We start from the raw sequence: 18,294 nt of genomic DNA, 5'->3' as shown, positions 1-18,294 counted from the left end.
ACAAGAGGTAACTCTTAATGCATTACTTCCTGGTAAAACATTTGATAAATAAATAAATAAAAACTCACACAGTATGTGACCCACCCCCCCCCCCCCACACACACACCCACACTATGTGACACAAACAGTATGTGACACAAACAGTATGTGACACACACACACAGTATGTGACCCCCCCCCACACACACACACTATGTGACACAAACAGTATGTGACACACACACAGTATGTGACACCCACAGTATGTGATCCCCCCCAGACACACAGTATGGGACCCCGCTACACACACACACACACACACACACAGTATGTGACACACACTATGTGACACACACACATACACACACAATGGGATACACACAGTATGTGACACACAGACACACACTATGTAACACACAGTATGTGACACACACAAACAGTATGTGACAGACACACACATTATGGGATGCACACACAGTATGTGACATACACACAGTATGTGGCACACAGTATGTGACACACACACACACACACAGTAAGTGACACACACACACACACACACACACAGTAAGTGACACACACACACACACACACACACTATGTGACACAGTACAGTATGTGACACACACACACACACACACACACACACACACACACACACACACTATGTGACCCCCCTCTGTAGGATGAGTGATGCTCTCTCCGATGACTCCTCTTCCCTCCTCCCTTGTCCTGTTATATAGAGGGGTAGAGGGGACACAGTAACACACATCACAGGGGACAGGATTCAGACTGCACACACACTGAGGGGACCTGCGTTCTCCCCGAGGGGTATCTGTACTTTGGGGACCTCACTTACCTTGTGCAGCTCTCCTATCTCCAATCCTGTGCAGTATAGCGCTGGACCTCCCTGCCCCCTCCTGCTCAGTATAACGCGGTGTCGGTAGGGATGACCGGGTGGTTGTTCCTGGGCTCCCTGCTCCTTGTTGCCCCCCAGCCTGGAGCCCCCTGGTATAAACACGCTGCCAGCCCCCGGTACCACACGGTGGGCAGAGCCTCGGGACTCCTGATTGGGGTCCGGCGCTCCCCCTACCTGTGGCGGAGGGACCTGAGGGGAGACACCCTGCAGGGGGCAGCCGGGGGCACAGGGGACCTCTCTGGGCTGTGGGGAGGGGTAGACACAGAGGAACTACTGCACCCGGACCCAGGGGAGGAGGAGAGGAACCTGGGAGAAGTGGAGGAGAGGAACCCAAGGAAGGAACAAAGGAGGCAGGACAAGGAGATGAACCTGCAGGACAAGGAGAGGAACCTGCAGGACAAGGAGATGAACCTGCAGGACAAGGACAGGAACCTGCAGGACAAGGAGAGGAACCTACAGGAGCCGGGGAAGGAAGACAGGAACTCATTGAAGGAACAAAGGAGGCAGAACAAGGAGAGGAACCTGCAGGACAAGGAGATGAACCTGCAGGAGCCGGGGAAGGAAGACAGGAACTCATGGAAGGAACAAAGGAGGCAGAACAAGGAGAGGAACCTGCAGGACAAGGACAGGAACCTGCAGAACAAGGAGAGGAACCTGCAGGAGACAGAGGAGGAGAGGAGGCTGCCTGAGTTACAAGAGGAGAGGAGGCTGCACCTACAGGAGCAGAGCAGGAGGACGCAGTCCCAGCTGTGGGAAAGGCAGCCCAGGACAGAGACTCCAGCAAGGGACACCCAGGTAATTCTCACACTGTCAGGTACCAGCAGGGAGACGGACCCATATCCCTCAGTATCACTCAGTAACATGGCATTTAAACCATTGTGTGTAGGGACATCATGTCAGTGACAGGGAGTGGGACACAGGAGCATCATTCAGTACACTCATACAGAGGGGCATGATGCAGTGACATTGTCAGGGGCAGAGACATCAGATAAGTGACAGACATCATATCAGTGACATGCTACGTGTACATACTGTCAGTGAAAACATACAGGGACATTATATGGTCAGTGTGAGAGGACAGGAAGGGAGAAGGGGAGACACCCTGGGACAGCAGGAGTGGGTGAGGGGTGCCCTGTGGGAGAGGATTGGGGGGGGGGGGGGGCGAGGGTTACAGCGTTTCTTACTACACTGCAGAAAGGGAAAGGGAGCTGGAGGAACAGACAGTTTGGGAGGTCAGAGGTAGGATGGAGGAACAAGAATTCAGGTGTGAGAGAATGGGACAACCTGGGACAGAGGGGAGAACAAAGGCGAGGAAGGAGATTATACAGCCTTGAATGTGAACTTTGAAAGTAATGCAACGTTTAATTGGCAATAAGCAGATTTATTGAACTATTTAACTACCACACAGCTATTGACTGCTCTATCTAGGGGGATATTTGGAGAGTCTTTAACATTCATTTGCTATGGAAATCAGTCTGGGAGCTAAAGGCTTCAGCATGGTTCATATAAGCACATTCGCCAGTAAAGTGGGAAATCAAAAAGAGGCAGAACAGGGTGATGGTGAATTAATGTCCCAAATAAAGAAAGGCAGAGAGACTATTCTAGCAGTAAGAAGCAGACATGAGCTGCATTTAAAGCTGCAGTTCAGTCAATATCCTGCAGGTGTGGGTTTTTAATAAATCAGTTCTGTAGTAAGAAAAAATACTTTTAGCATTTTCTGTTTTAAAAAAAAACAATTTTGAAAGACCAATTTTCTTGTATTCTATTTTTAAAAGCATGCTTGTTGCTATAGCAACCATTTACATTCCCCATATTTAAAGATGTCGCCAAACTTTGCCGATCAATACACGGAGAACGAATTGACTGGCAGCTATGCAGTTCTTTAGGTAAGTAGAGATTGCCCACATGAAACTATTGAAGTAAGAAAATAAATAAAATAAAAAATTTAAAAAAAGACTGAACTGCAGCTTTAAGTGCATTAAATGAGAAGGAGAACATGCTGGGTGGTGATTGTGTCAGAATGGGGAACTTTCCTTCACATGGATTCATTGTTTCCAAGAAGTTGGTTACATTATTGAGTCTCTTGGCATTCAATATCTGGTTATGAGCACACAGGGATATAACATCACCATTACAGACCCTGAGGGGCAACATTGTGTAATGGTTTCTTTGGGGCTTACTTACACAAAGAGGTCAGACGCAGAGGAAGTGATCTTGCTGGACTGGTGGGAGAGGATGGGGTTGTACCAGAGGCAATGCATTGCTGCCCAATTTGGCAGTGAAAGGGTTAGACTTGGTTATACATTTCTCTGCAGTATTTCATGTGTGATGGGTGAAAAAGAAGTGACTCCTCACAGGCTAACTGCACTATATAATGATGCAGAGCAGCACTGTAAACTGTCAGCTGTCCACAGCTACTTCTGCTTCAAGGTTCATAGAAAAAAGAAGTCTTGAGAGACAGACATTGGCAGCTATGCCATCTTAATGTGGGCGATGTCCATGCCCTTTACCCACAATTACAATGGAGTCTGTCATCACCTTACTGCTTTCTCTTTCGGGTCCTTATTCCAAATGCTGTGAAGCATACCAGGGCATTGGAGAAAGTGTTAGTCCCTGTAACAGGGACTTATCACTGTTTGAGATAAACCGCCTCTACACCCAGCAGGGAGCTGGTTAATTGCAGACAGGCAATCAACTAGACTCCACCTGGCCACATTAGAGCTCTAAGAAAAGCTTCTTGTTGGAAACAGGAGAGATTCCTTAGCTCATATTTGGGCTGACACAAGGAAAGCAGAGAAGCCTGCACACAGACACTGTCTTGAGCACAAAGGCTGTGCTGAGATCAAGACATCCAGACACCCAGACACCCAGAGACCTATATTTCCTGGACACAGAGAAACCAGGAACCTGCCAGAGACTGACAGGGAGGGCCACCTGCTTTGGGGCGATAGGCTGGTAATGGGAATATCCATCCAGACCTGCAGATAGGGCCTGGGGAAGTAAGTTAACCCTTAGAAAGGGATAGGGGGTTTGTTATTTTGTTTTTGTATGTTTTGCCTGGATAAAGGAACAGGCTCAATAAAGCCAAGATATAATTTCACCCAAATCGATCTCCATTATATGTACCTCTGCACACCTCTCTTACACTCCCATTCATTTGTATGGAGCTAAACTCTTCTCCAGCCCCGGGAAGCAGCATTACTGCAGATTAGTGGTTTCAGTGATTATAGAAGTTTGGCGGCGTTAGCAATGGCGGATTTAAAAGGTTGCCACCCATAGGTACTTACCCCAAGCCTCCTCCTTCAGTGTCAGGCAATGTCACGTGAGAACGCGTTTCCATGTCAACACGACATTATGTTAGTCACATTATCATGGCATCGCGTCGCCATGTGAGGAGGAGGAAGGCGGCGCGCGATGGAGAAGGTAAGAGACCTTTACAGAGACCCAACGCTCTCCCTGATCAATCAGTGGGGAAGAGAGAGGGGGCCTCTGTAGGCTGCCCCCAAAATGTTACCGCGGTAACCTGGGGCCTATCGGATCTATCGGGAAATCCATCACTGGGCTTTAGGGAGCTGACAAAAAGCCAGAGGGGGTTATAAGTGTGCTCCAATAACCTACCTGTGATAGTGCTGGCTACCCAGTAGCGCAGCTGTGTGAATAAGATTAGGTACAAGTGAGTAGTCATACTCAGGATTGGTATATATTGCTGCATGTTAATTATCAGAAGCATGATGCCTAGCAATATATTTACTTTCCTGTTTTATGTTGGCAGCAGGATGAATACAATTATCAAAGAAATTGGAAGGGTGGGAACATTTCAAGCTAAAGTTGTGCACCCTTTATTCCCAGCCTTACCCAGCCCTCTCCGGGATCCCTGAGCTGCTCACCTGTGAAGACTTCAAGTTGAGTTCCTACAGAGTTCTCTGCGAAGCCGGACTTCATTTCTTGTCTCTCTCACACCTCCGACCCAGAAGACAGAGACCTGGAGTAGAAGAACCGGTCTCTTCCCTTTAAGATAATGTAACATTGAACTCGGACAGACCTTGATCATGGAATTCTCTATGGTTCTTTTCATCAACACATGTATGGTTGTGGGTGCCACCACGAAGGGATCACCCACCACCATGCAAGGCAGAGGTTCCCAACTCCAGTCCTCAAGACCCCCCAACAGGTCAGGTTTTCAGGATATCCCAGCTTCAGCAGAGGTGGCTCGATCAGAGGCTCAGTCGAAGCCACCTGTGCTGAAGCAGGGACTAATTGAAGCACCTGTGCTGAAGCTGGGATTGAGACACCTGTACTCAAGCAGGGACTGATTGAGACACCTGTGCTGAAGATGGGATATCCTGAAAGCCTGACCTGTTGGTTGGGGGTGGGGGCTTGATGACTGAAGTTGAGCACCTCTGCTGTAAGGGGCTGGTGTCCTCCCTAAAGTCAGGGATATTGTGGGGCTTGTAGGTCACAGAGATCTCTGAGCAGCCGCAACCTGAGATACATAATAATGAATATTTTCCAGAGTATGAGCACTGGCTGTTATTCCCCGAATCACTTTGGGGAGAAACGTGGGCATTAAAAGACCCCTTTTATTCAGTGTCCCCCTGTGACCGCTCACTTGCGTGGTAGCCATTTAAATTCTATCATGTGTGCTGTACAAATAGGGCAAATAATACAAAAAACATACATTTTATTTTTTAGATGTATTTAAATAGCTTGTTAGCAATACTGCGTTATAGAAATGTACGTTACTGTCTGCTTTATATGAATTTACCATGAATAAAGTCAGGTTTATTCACATTTCCTCTCCGTTTCTTTTTATTTATGGGAGAGCAAATAGTACCTGCTACTTGCTGCATGTGTATGTATGTGTACGATTGTGTATGATTGTACAGCACCGTGCTAGGAAAATAGACTTCTACTTTAGCTGCACTACCAGGTTTATTAAAGCGTACAAGAGAGCAGCCAGTGGCACTCAACACCGGTAATAATAAATGTGTAAGTGTGTATAAAACAATTCCTTATTGTGATTTAAGTGAACCAACAAACAGTTTAATTGTGGAATTCAATTACCCACGGTGCAAAAATAAAGTGATGTTTCACTAGTGCACAATAGATTATACAGTATTTTACTAATGCAAAATAAATTATCAAGTGATGTGAAATATAAAAGAACAATATACAGATTACCCCCGCTCCCCTGCTTTGTTGATAAAGGTTTATTAAAGCAGCCGTTTATATATTTTTTTTTCCCAGTCAATATGTGCATCAATACAATCTGCACACTGATTAGCTAAGTTGCCGGTCGATCTGTTCTCCTGTAATCGATCACTGAAGATTCGGGTTGGGGGTTCTTTATTTCACTGTTCGTGCTGCAGAAGAGTAACAAAGATGCAAAGTTCTGTGTGGAAAATCATGTGACCAGGCAGGCATTAGGTACACTGCTAGAGAGAGGGTAAAAGGGGTGTGCCAGAGCCTGTCTCAGAAGAGGAAGGTGATGTGACTTTGTAAATGGTTGCTATAGAAACAAAAATGCTTGTTACATTAGAATACAGATGCATTAAAGATGCAATGAAGTCCTCAAACTGACACCAGTAGTTAAGAACTAAAGGGAGATCACTTATTCTTCAGAAGGTAACCCCAAATATAGAATGGTGAATCCCATTGATGTCTATGGGAGTGGAGAGGTTTGTGAGAGGCAGATCCTGATATTTTAATAAGGTAATACTACTATAGTGGCGTGTGATGGTCAACTGACCATTCAATAACTGGACATTTGCTTCTAATACCAGGTGCACCATGGAGGATACAGGGAGCTACCTGGGGATCTCAGTATTAACCCTTTCTGTGCAAAGTAGATACAAAACAACCACGAAAGCTGACAATAATAAATCACAAAGCCATGAAGGATAACGCATGTGCATGATCCACATATCATTTCCCAAAGTGCACACTTATTTGTGACTCTTCAATGATCAAATATAACAACACAGCAGCGCACGTTTCCTTGGGAGTACAGCACCGTGAGCCAGTCATATGTCCAGATATGATACATACTTTTACACAATATACACAGAACAGGAGCGCAGCCCCCAACGGATATGTGAAGAAACAATAACACAAAATAGTGCAACACAGTAATATATAACAAAATGATCAAAAGAGACAAGTATTAGTCAGCATCAAATGCACTCACACATTGCAAATGATTTTCAGCATTAGAAGTCCGTTTAAAGGTATCCAGGTGAAATATTTTGCAATTTTTCGGGTCTCAAAAACTTATTACAATATGAATTCACAGTTATGGAATGAAGTCCTCTGAGGTTGTGTATCTGTTGTAGTTAAAAAAAAAAAAATGTCACTTTGTATCTTCTCATGAGTGGCTGATGATTCTACTTTGTGTAGAGTTATCCAAATCCCAGCCTGGAAACTGCAGGATCCTCTGTGTCTCCAGAAACTTCCATGAACTTGTCTTTATTCTGCAAGAGAACAAGATAAGGATGTCATTCAAATGATATTTAAAACCAGAGACAGAACATGAAAACACAGACAGAGCTCAGTGCTACATCCATTAACACAGATACACGGTACAGTGTGTATATATATATATATATATATATATATATATATATATATATATATATATATATATATATATATATATATTTAATAATATGGTCTTTTAGTTTAACCCTTTGGCCAAAGTGTTGTAAGCCCTTGAGCCCCTTCCAAGGGAGACCACATCTCAAGGGTCCTAACACTAAAATAATTATTTGAGAGATGGAAGGGGGGAAGAAATGAAGAAATGGAAGGGGGTAAGAAATGAAGAAATGGAATTGGGGAGATATGAAGAGATGGAAGGGGGGAGATATGAAGAGATGGAAGGGGGGAGATATGAAGAGATGGAAGGGGGGAGATATGAAGAGATGGAAGGGGGGAGATATGAAGAGATGGAAGGGGGGAGATATGAAGAGATGGAAGGGGGGAGATATGAAGAGATGGAAGGGGGGAGATATGAAGAGATGGAAGGGGGGAGAAAAGAAGAGATGGAAGGGGGGAGAAAAGAAGAGATGGAAGGGGGGAGAAAAGAAGAGATGGAAGGGGGGAGAAAAGAAGAGATGGAAGAAGGGGAGAAGAAAGAGATGGAAGAAGGGAAGATATGAAGAGATGGAAGGGGGGGAAATATGAGAGATGGAAGGGGGGAAGATATGAAGAGATGGAAGGGGGGAAGATATGAAGAGATGGAAGGGGGGAAGATATGAAGAGATGGAGGGGGGAAGATATGAAGAGCTGGAGGGGGGAATAAATGAAGAGATGGAAGTGGGGGAAGAAATGAAGAGATGGAAGCGGGGAAGAAATGAAGATATGGAAGAGGGGAAATGAAAAGATGGATGGGGGGAAGATATGAAGAGATGGAGAGGGGAAATAAAAATAAATGGATTGGAGGGGAATAAATGGTTGAAGGTGGGTGAGAGCAGTAAATGGGGTGGGGGAAGAGAATGGGAAGGGGAGAGAAAGGGTGTGTGTTTTTGTCACTAAAAAATATTGGGCATTAATGGCTTTAAATTAAATTTTCCTACAGGATTTTGGCACCCCATATTGTAAAAACTTAAATCCGGCAACCCTACCTACATTCCTTTGTTTACCTAAGATACAGTCTGTATACATTTTATACTAATTAATGTTTTAATCTTCAATGACTTGCGAGACTCTCTAACAATGAAGGGATTAAGGAACTTTGATCCCAAAACACTCATGAATAAATTAAAAGGAGACACTCTTGAAATAAAATGAAACGCATTGCAGTCTCACTTGTATTGTACACCAGCCGAAACCCTCTTCTTTCCACACTCCTGTCGCTAACAAAGACAACCTGCATTGACCTTCCATAGGATGTGAATGACGGGGGGAGCAGCGTGCCACAGTAATTAGGGATCAGGCTGGAGTCATTCCGGAAAGGTTCGCTAATGACCCTAACATAGTCCCAAAGACATCCGGAAATGGATTCAACATCAAAATCCGTGAAGGTGATTGTAATCTGAGGAGAGAACGTGCACAAATGAAATGTCCAATCCCACAGATCGTGTTGCATTTTAGCCAGCATTTTACAGCGTGATTGCTAGTATATATACACACACATGTGCTAAATTCAGTGAATGTGCTCCTGGAGAGTAAAAATAAGAATTTAGCCACAATGTCCATTTGCATTGATCAGAACGGAGGTATAGCAGTTTTTTGGTTTTTGGTCATTTTTAAGAGGACTCCCCAAAAAATGGTTTTACATAGTTATTTTTCAAATGTACAAAATAAAAGACTACTGGAAATATCTCACAGTGACGTGTATCAGGATAAAGCCTTTTACAGTGATATCGTAATGCATTCATAAAAATGAATATTTTCGGATGACATAAAGTGGTTCTTGAAATTAATACTTTGGCAGACAAAGGAATATTGGGCCACATTTACTAAATGATGCTATGCCATTCACTTGACTGGGTCGTAAAGTGCCTTCTGACTGATGCCGGAACACGCTTTGTATCTATGAGCCAGTGTGTTGTAAAGTGCTGCAGGATCTGTGGCAAATAAACTAATGCTCAAAAAGTTCCCAGTCATTATTTGGGGGGAGGGGGAGGTTGATCACAATGAAATTATACAAAAGGTTTGTCCCATCCCACACACTACCCTGCTGTTCTACTGTCAACTGGTATTAATATACAGTGACCCCTGAAAAGGAGGTTATCAAAAACATATGTATGTATTCAAGATGCAAGGCAGGCGTCATTATTCTTATTAGTTGCTGTCACTTTGCATGTAATTCGGTGCCATTTAATGAGCCAGATTTACTCACATAACATTAAATGACATTCTTATATCTGACATACACAAGTTCAGACACTCCTCGTCCACATATCATGTACACGCGTGTACGGTCCCTAGGGCTATTTATACATGGGTGACATCAGTTCTTCGGTTTTCCTCTCCGTCGCCGCGTTACTGAAAGTTTGAGAACATTGTGGCTGAAGTGATACCGTACAAGGCATTCTGCGATATGGTGCAATCCTTTTAAACAACAGAGTGACAAGTTCTGGATAAGAGTATAAAGGGTAACATGCCGAATGGGACAAGTGGACGCGGCTGTTTTGCCGCAGACATTTAACCACCGAGGGACACTTCATCGCCGCCGCTAACCATTTCAGCCCCAAGGTAATTAGCGTTAGGTTAAGGGATTTTTAGTGCAAGGGGGCGTGGTTAAGGTTTTTAGGGTACCATAAGGCTAGGGGCTTACCTTGGCGGTGAAGATGTCCCGGTGGTGAAGTGAGTGGCGGCTAAGCGCCATCGGCGACTTGGTCATGGAGAAACAGCCGTGACCAAATGTTCTAGACCAGGCCTGCACAACTCCAGTCCTCGAGGACCTCCGTCATACTGAGCCACTAATTGTGCCATCTGTGTTGAAGTAGGGATATCCTGAAAACCTGGCCTGTTTGCGGCCCCTGGGGACTGGAGTTGTGCAGGCCTGTTCTAGTCCGTCAACATGAGCATAAAATAATATTCACCATACAGCCTGTCCGACCCATACAAAATGTATTTAGCAGAATCTATCCCAAAGCATGAGGCATCGTATCAGAGTTATAAGGAATGTAACAAAAATTGCAAAAGGGCAATCAGATTAGCAAAAATGGATAATGAAAAAAGGATTGCAATAAAAAGTCAACCCTAAAAAGTTCTTTAAGTACCTTAATAACAAAAATATGAGAAAAGAAAATATAGGACCCTTTCAGTGTGGGATGGGTAGTCAGATTATTGGAGATAAGGAAAAAGCAGAGGTATTAAACAAATTCTTTGCCTCTGTGTTTACCAGGGAAGAATCAAGTTCAATAGTAGTGCCGCAGGAGGAAACCACAACCTCCATATTAATGAACAATTGGTTAACTGAGAAGAAGTTCATAGGCGGCTTGTAACTAAGGCCCCTGGCCCAGATGGCATACATCCAAGAGTACTTAAGGCTTTAAGGTCAGTAATAGCCAAACCATTACATTTAATATTCCATTTCCACATGCTCAGTAGAGCACCACAAGATTAGTGTAAAGCAGACATGGTGCCTATATTTAAAAAAGGATCTAGATCACAACCGGGGAATTACAGACCTGTAAGCCTGACATCAACAGTGGGGAAGCTACTTGAAGGTTTAGTATGGGATAATATTCAGGAATACCTAATGGATAGCAAAATTATTAGTAATAGTCAGCATGGACTTATGAAGGATAGATCATGCCAAACTAACCTTTTTTGTTTATTTGATGAGCCTCTGATTGAGCCACCTGTGCTGGATCTGGAATATCCTGAAAACCTGACCTGTTTCTGTTGGGGAGGAGGGCGGGGGGCTTGAGAACTGGAGTTGGGCACCCCTGACCTAAACTATATAATTGATTATCTTGTGTGAAACACTCCCTGTCCCTGATCCTCTGACCTTCACACACCAAGTATTTGACCTTACCCGTGAGCTCGTGGTGATGTTCCAATGGCAGTATGATTTGCTGGGGTAATTATCAGGGTAGTTAGGAGAAGTGATGACTCCTGATGGGGCAGTCAGGTTACCTCCACAACCTATGAAAGTCAGGAAACATTTCTTATCACCAGATTCTACAACACTGCATCATGCGTAAGGAGAAGCTGTCTCAAAGCTTTTAACCAACATATGGATTGATTTTAATAGTCAACATTTCAGATCCACTTTCCCAAGGTCCAAAGGTCGCTGGGATCGAAACGTAAACCGTTAAAATTAAAAAATTATTTTGTTTAAGAGCCGCAAAAGTGCTTGTTCTCCGTATGCGCTCGAGCCTTCCAGCCTACCAGCCTTGGCAGCAGGGCTGCAGACAGATTTCCTGGGGCTGAAGACTAGAGTTACGACTGCCCCCCCCCCGTTGATGGTCTTGTAAGCCCCCCATTTCACACCTTGCGAGCCCCCTCTATTTCCACCCTCTTCCCTTGTATTTCTCTCCCCTCTGTCTCACTCTTATCCCCTCACCCCCTCTTACACCCCCTCTCTCCTCTCACTCTCCCCCACCTCCATCAATTACCCCACTCTCATGCAATCCCTCCTCACACTCATTTCCTTCCCCCCCCCCAAATTCATACAAAAAACCACCACCCTCCAAATACATACAACACCCCCTGCAACCCACAAACACATACAACCCCCCCCCCCCCCCCCCCAATCCTTTCTGGATAACAATTTGCGGCAGATGTAAGAAATGCTTTATTACATTTGACGCAAATGCAAATAGAAAATGGAGCACCGCGTCAACACAAACGTCCATTTGTATTTTTAGTATGTTGATAGATCTCCCCATCGAGGCCGGAGGGACCATCACATTATATGGGTATTGGGGACTTTTTCTTAAACTGAAACCGCTACACGCATAAAACCAAAACATTATCTGCTAACATTAAACTGGGGAGGTCATTCTCATCCTTCAACCCTTTAAATTATGTCACTTGTGTTTACAAAGATATGTCCTCCTCCTATTCCACAGGCATAGGGTTCTTCCAATCCCCTTCCAATTCCCCGGCTTGGTTCTCTGACAAGAAGGGACATGTATAATTATGATGCAGGTAACATGGTCATTTCTTTAATGAGGGAGGAGTGAACTGACCATGTATTATGGACATGTTAGGGGCGTTATAAACAAACCAGAAGCTGCCTTTGGTCCTGACTTTTTATTAACTAGTCTAGCATTTTTTTCTATGGATACAGCTTCTCTCCAGCACCTCACCGTCAGTCTCCATCACAACCCGAGGTTAAAGTGCCATTAATATAACCAGTGGGTCTGTGTTTCAGTGCCTAGGACCACATCCCCAACCCCACGCGCTCCACTGTCTCTCAGGGATCAAATGCTGGAGCAATCTGTGATTACCACATCTTACCGGAGCTGATCGCTGCGGCTGGTTTGGCAGTAGTGGTGGTGGTAGCAATGGTTCTCTTTGTGGTGGATTGACCTGTGGTCTTCCTCGTGGTGCTGGACACGGCTGGGGCCAACGTGTTTTTCATTACATTCAAGTATCGGTCTGTTAGAAGATGACAAAACAGGACATTGCCAACTTCAGGGCAAAGCAACACAGGTGTGACCTTCCAAACCCAACACAGGTGTGACCTTCCAAACCCAACACTCGTACTGTACTTCCTCTTATAAGAGAATTTAATTTATTCTAAGAGGTCTCTTTCTTTTAATTAATAATGTTGTTGTTGTTGATTTAAGGTAATTAAGGTAAATAAGGTTATAAAGGTTGGTCCCTGTTAACAGATCTCAGATCTCCTGAGATCAGGGCAGGGACAATACTGGGGTGGGGTTCTTTATTATCTGGTGGTTAGTATCAATGAAAAGGGTTGGAGATATTTGCATGTTAGTGAGAATTTCCAGCTGGGCAAACGTTTAAACAAACGCCTCTGGGTACCAGCAGGGTAATGTGTGAACACAACTTAAAGCGTCACACCCTGTGTGGGGGGATTTCTCCTCAACCTTTCTCATTCACTTGCTCAGTTTCTTAAATGCATCTTAAATTCAAAAACAAACCAAGATGTTACATTGATTTTACTTTATAGAATACACAAAGCATTGGAACTGTCCTATAAATTCAACAATGTAAGCCAATGTAAGCCAATTGAGGTTGTACTGACCATTTGAAAATGAAATGATGACTACTTATATTACTATAAGGATATCCATTCCATTACCATGTATGCCTAAATTCTCTGCTAGTCATATAACTAAAGGTCATTCAATATATCCTATAACAGCGAAAAACCCCATTTAAGTCATTGCCTTTGTCTGCTTGTCGAATTACCCCACTAAGACGCTTGGCCGCCAATGGGGGGAATGAGCAGGGACAACTGTCCAAGGACCGGTACCTCCCAGGGGGCCCACTTGGCCGATACTGAAAGTTGGGCCCAACTTCTTGGGATTTTCTACCCGAATGGGATGTCCTTCTCCCCCCTTGCACCACTCAACACGGAGGGGGGGGGGGGGTGAGGATGGAGGGGAGGCCCAGGTCAGCACTGTGTCCTGAGCCCTGTAAAAGATTTCAGCAGGTCTGGGTAAGACACATACATTCTTGTTAGACACGAATGAAGTAGAAATAGCCGTGTTAGTCCAGCTGCGATAGTGCAGAGTAAATGAGTTTCAGTATTAGGTGATATCATTTTATTTGTTAATCCAAATAAAAAGGTAAGACAAGCTTTCGAGAGTTCTCCTCTCTTCCTCAGGTCACGCAATGCAGATTTACCAAGATCTCCAGGCTTGTGCTTACCACACTGATACAGAAGATTTATCTTCTTGAGGTCCATATCACTCATTGAAAAGTCTTGTCCAAATGCGGTGTTATTGTTTGGGACTGCGATCATGGTTGGCAGAAAACCATTGATTGAGAAGGCAGCCCTGTAAGAAAAATAAATCATTATGACATTTGTAAGGGCTTAAGTAATCACTCAATCAACACGGAGCCCTACTAACTCTTAAAGATATACAATGAATTAAATATATATTTCGCTAATTAAACATACAAACATTTCCCTGGTGTTTTGGTTCTAACAGATTATGTTTTGGTTTTGGTGACTTCCATTGGTTTTGTTTTTTTAGCAAAACGATGGAAAGAACTAAAAAAAAAGGAAGAACGTTTTTGAAATGTTTTGGAAAGTCGAAACCTTTGGGCATAAGTTCTCCAGTTTTCCATTTGCGAACCCAAAAGTGAACGCAGTTTTATTTAGAAAAAAAAATGTAAAAGAAATATCAGAGAATGATCTTTCGCAGATCTTTGCTCATATTCTAAGTTTGGTTCTGGAGACTGACTGACATCCGAACAAATACGGAATTCACGAATCCCATCACCTGCCCACCCTCTGTTTTTACTTTGAGAAGAGCAACTTTTTCAGAATGGTTTCATTGTGACGTCTCCTTGGGGATTTACTGAAAATCAGTAAGTCTGCCAAGAGAAGTAATGGTTGGTAACAAGTCACTATATGGCTTGTTCTATACCCACCAAGGCTGCAACGTCGGTCAGTTTTCGGCCAATATTCCCCATGAACTTCAAACGTCTGCTTAGAATAAGACCCTATATATCTTAGGCACAATACGTGTAACCTATTCAAAGTAAGAGCTATGTGAGAAAAGAGGGTTGTTTTACAGGGCAACACTTACTTTCCATAATGCATGATGGATCCATAGTCATACGATGTTAGTTTCATGTTGTTGGTGTCAACAGGTTTAAAAGAATCTCTGGAATCTGCAAGAAAATCAGCAATGCAAAAAAAACTGTGAATGCAACAGAAATCCACACATACTGAACCCAGCCAAAGCGAGGCCATTCAGCGGTCTTAACTTAAGATGTGACCTTTTAGAATGACTGCTACTATGAAAGAAAAGGCACATAACTGAATCCTGATCACAGCAACTATGGAATTGTTGCAACATTATTTCCCCAGGTCTGTATGAGACCGTCACTACAGCAGGGCATAATGTGGGATTAGCTGTGACGTCGTTCATAATTAGGTTTTGAAAACTGTAGTAAAAAGATATAACTTACAGGAATGGTCTGTTGCAAAGAAATGTGGGTTAGTCCGATTTGGTCAAATCATGGGAACTAAAAACAGACTTTGATGCAAGAAGAATATTCAGAAAAAAGCCTATGCATATCAGAGGCAGACATGCAGTACTCCGAGTTTGCACTGGGGGGAGTGTGTGATTTCAATAACTCATATGTACCTTCCTGAGTGTGCGTGCGCGCTCAGCGCGACCAAACACATTGCTAGCAATGTGGTTGTCCAGCTTGAGAGAGTATGTGCCTGTGAGCACAGGGCGCTCAGCTGCTTGCCGACACAAGCAAATTTGTTTTTGCCGCTCGCTGGCGCATGACGTGACCGGTTCGCCCAATGAGGGCGAACAAGCTCCGTGATGTCATGGCCACACCCCCTGAAACACTCCTTCCAAGCGCGCAATTGGCTGGCCACAAATCCCCCATGAAAGATGAGCACCGATCTCGAGCGTCAGTGCACTCAGCGTCACTGTGGCCTAAGCGTGGGCAACTCCAGGACTAAAGAGCCATCAACAGGTCAGGTTTTAAGGATATCCCTGCGTCAGCACAGGTGGCTCAATCAGTTTAAGTCACCTGTGCTGAAGCATGGATAGGAGATGGGTACTAAACAATTAACCTCAGGTTCTTAGCTAGCCACTCTGATTGAGCCACCTGTGCTGAAGCAGGGATATCCTGAAAACCTGACCTGTGGGGGGGGGGGGGGGGGTTGAGGACTGCAATTGAGCACCCCTGCATTAGAGGTTGAGTGGGTTTCTCTCTCTCTCCCCCCCCCATATTTCTGAAGCAGGGATACCCTGAAAACCTGACCTGTTGGTGGCCCTTGTGAACTGGAGTTGCCCACACCTGCTATAACTTAGCAATGTCCAGGTATAAGGCTCATATTAGTCTGTTCCCCCTGGAAGGCGCTTGATCGCTTTGCTGGATCCTTTTTGAGGAACTCCGGGTGACTGGATTCAAGATGCACAAATGCTTTATTGTGTCTGCGTTTAACTGACCTGTCCGCAGCCTGGAAGCCTCTGTAATGCGCAGAGACACTGTCCTCTGCAGGCCTCAGGAACTTACCAGTCAAGATGTTGTTCCACTGCACGCTGACATACTGATCCCTGTCTCGCCTCACGTGTTCATGGTGAAGGCCTAGAGAATGCAGCATCTCATGGGCCATGGTTCCTGTCCGCAGGCACCCAGATCTCTGCAGGGAGATGATCTGCTGGCCCCCAGACTGGCCAATTGCTGACCAGCACCTGAAAGAATAATGGTGACGTGTGACGATGCCCAGGACTCATCATTATTTTATTTAAACCAGGGGTTTTCGACTCCAGTCCTCAAGACCCCTCCCCCCAACAGGTCAGGGGTCAAGGATATCCCAGCTTCAGCACAGGTGGCTCAATCAGTCCCAGCTTCAGCACAGATTGCTCAATCAGTCCCTGCTTCAGCACAGGTGGCTCAGTGTTTCATTCTTTGAATAAGCCACCGATTGAGCACACCTGTGCTGAAGCAGGGAAATCCTCAAAGCCTGACCTGTTGGAGGGGGGGGGGGGGGGGGAATTGAGAACCACTTGATTTAAACCCTTAACATATTTAGTTTCGTTAATTGGATCACTCTTCGTTTTAACCTCTTCACTGCCAAGACGTGCACACCTGTTTGAATGTGCCGTGCTCTCCTTTAACTGAGCCCAGTTGGGCTTTAATTTGCGTTTGGTGCTTGGACAACGGAATCAGACCTGGATATCATGCCAAGTATAAAACAAAAACCGTGAGGCGCTTCCAATAAAGGTGTGATAAATATATAAATATATAGTGATAAATATATAAATGTAAACAGTGTTCAAAATCGTGATAATACTAGTAAAGTTCGCTGCTCAACCCTCTTAGGAGAAGATCCAGTTCCTCCTCTCTTGACTGTTTGGAAGAAGCTTGTGGGGAGCGCAGAATTTCACCATATAAAGGGAATGAAATAAATAATAGTGTAATATGTCCAAACACCTGTAACAATGTATATGGGGATCGAGATTAAGAACTCACATTCTCCCAGTTAAAATACAGCATTGGAAGATAATCTGAAGACTCCTCACTCCCGGGATCGCGTCGCGTCACTTCCGGTTTCGCGATCGATCTTGAAATGGGTCCACACGGGTTCTGGGGCATGGGGGGCACACTCTGAGTTGCGGCTAGTTTACTCTACGCGTTTCGCTGGCGTGCCAGCTTCGTCAGGAGTCGATTGTTACGTGTCTATGCACATGGTGCTAATGTAAGTGTGGATTACCACTGTTTTTATTGAATACATCAGCAGTGAACATACAATGTTGCACTAGAGTTGTCTCTGTTTCCATCGAGGATTTGTTCCACTGACACCAGGGAGAGTATCCTAAGCAAGACCCCCCCCCCCCCCCCTGCAAACTACAGAGTCTTCAGATTGTCTTCCAATGCTGTATTTTAACTGGGAGAATGTGAGTTCTTAATCTCGATCCCCATATACATTGTTACAGGTGTTTGGACATATTACACTATTATTTATATCATTCCATTTATATGGTGAAATTCTGCGCTCCCCACAAGCTTCTTCCAAACAATGGATATCATGCCGCCTGTCTGTACAGCGCCCCCTTGTGGAGATCTCTGGCGAGTACGTACCCGCGCAAATCCTCAAAGTGTATGTAGTCGGCCTGTGACGCGCGTGGGACAAAGCGAATGCAGGTGGAAGCCGCAAACTCATTAAACGTTGTTTTAAACAGCGGCAGGTCTGGTGACCCTGGGGAAACAGAAGAAGTGGGTGGTTACACCGGCCCCTCCCACGGAAAAGCAGAAAGCCGACCCGTATT

General features: G+C 44.6%; 2 protein-coding genes across 3 annotated transcripts in view; one reads left to right on the top strand and one right to left on the bottom strand.

Moving 5' to 3' along the window:
* Positions 1-928: 928 nt before the first annotated feature.
* Positions 929-5,637, top strand: NPW (neuropeptide W). The gene is made up of 2 exons (XM_075565083.1): positions 929-1,693; positions 4,748-5,637. Exons 1-2 carry the CDS (start codon positions 929-931, stop codon positions 4,910-4,912), a joined length of 930 nt encoding a protein of 309 aa, XP_075421198.1. The 3' UTR covers positions 4,913-5,637.
* Positions 5,638-7,225: 1,588 nt separating this feature from the next.
* Positions 7,226-18,294, bottom strand: part of LOC142463236 (embryonic protein UVS.2-like) — a 75,761-nt gene continuing 64,692 nt past the window's right edge. The window contains exons 4-9 of one of the 2 annotated variants that reach the window (XM_075565734.1): positions 15,082-15,166; positions 14,195-14,322; positions 12,815-12,955; positions 11,385-11,494; positions 8,702-8,927; positions 7,226-7,368 (exon numbers count right to left, since the gene is read on the bottom strand). In XM_075565734.1, coding sequence (XP_075421849.1) covers positions 7,364-7,368; positions 8,702-8,927; positions 11,385-11,494; positions 12,815-12,955; positions 14,195-14,322; positions 15,082-15,166 — 695 coding nt within the window. In that variant the 3' untranslated portion in view covers positions 7,226-7,363. The remainder of the gene's footprint in view (positions 7,369-8,701; positions 8,928-11,384; positions 11,495-12,814; positions 12,956-14,194; positions 14,323-15,081; positions 15,167-18,294) is intronic. The other variant, XM_075565733.1, reaches the window with a different exon arrangement.

Source organism: Ascaphus truei, chromosome 11, assembly GCF_040206685.1.
Source record: "Ascaphus truei isolate aAscTru1 chromosome 11, aAscTru1.hap1, whole genome shotgun sequence".
In the NCBI taxonomy this organism is placed as follows: Eukaryota; Metazoa; Chordata; class Amphibia; order Anura; family Ascaphidae; genus Ascaphus; species Ascaphus truei.
The sequence above is the reverse complement of the archived record's forward strand: the minus strand, read 5'-3'. Positions and strand labels throughout refer to the sequence as shown.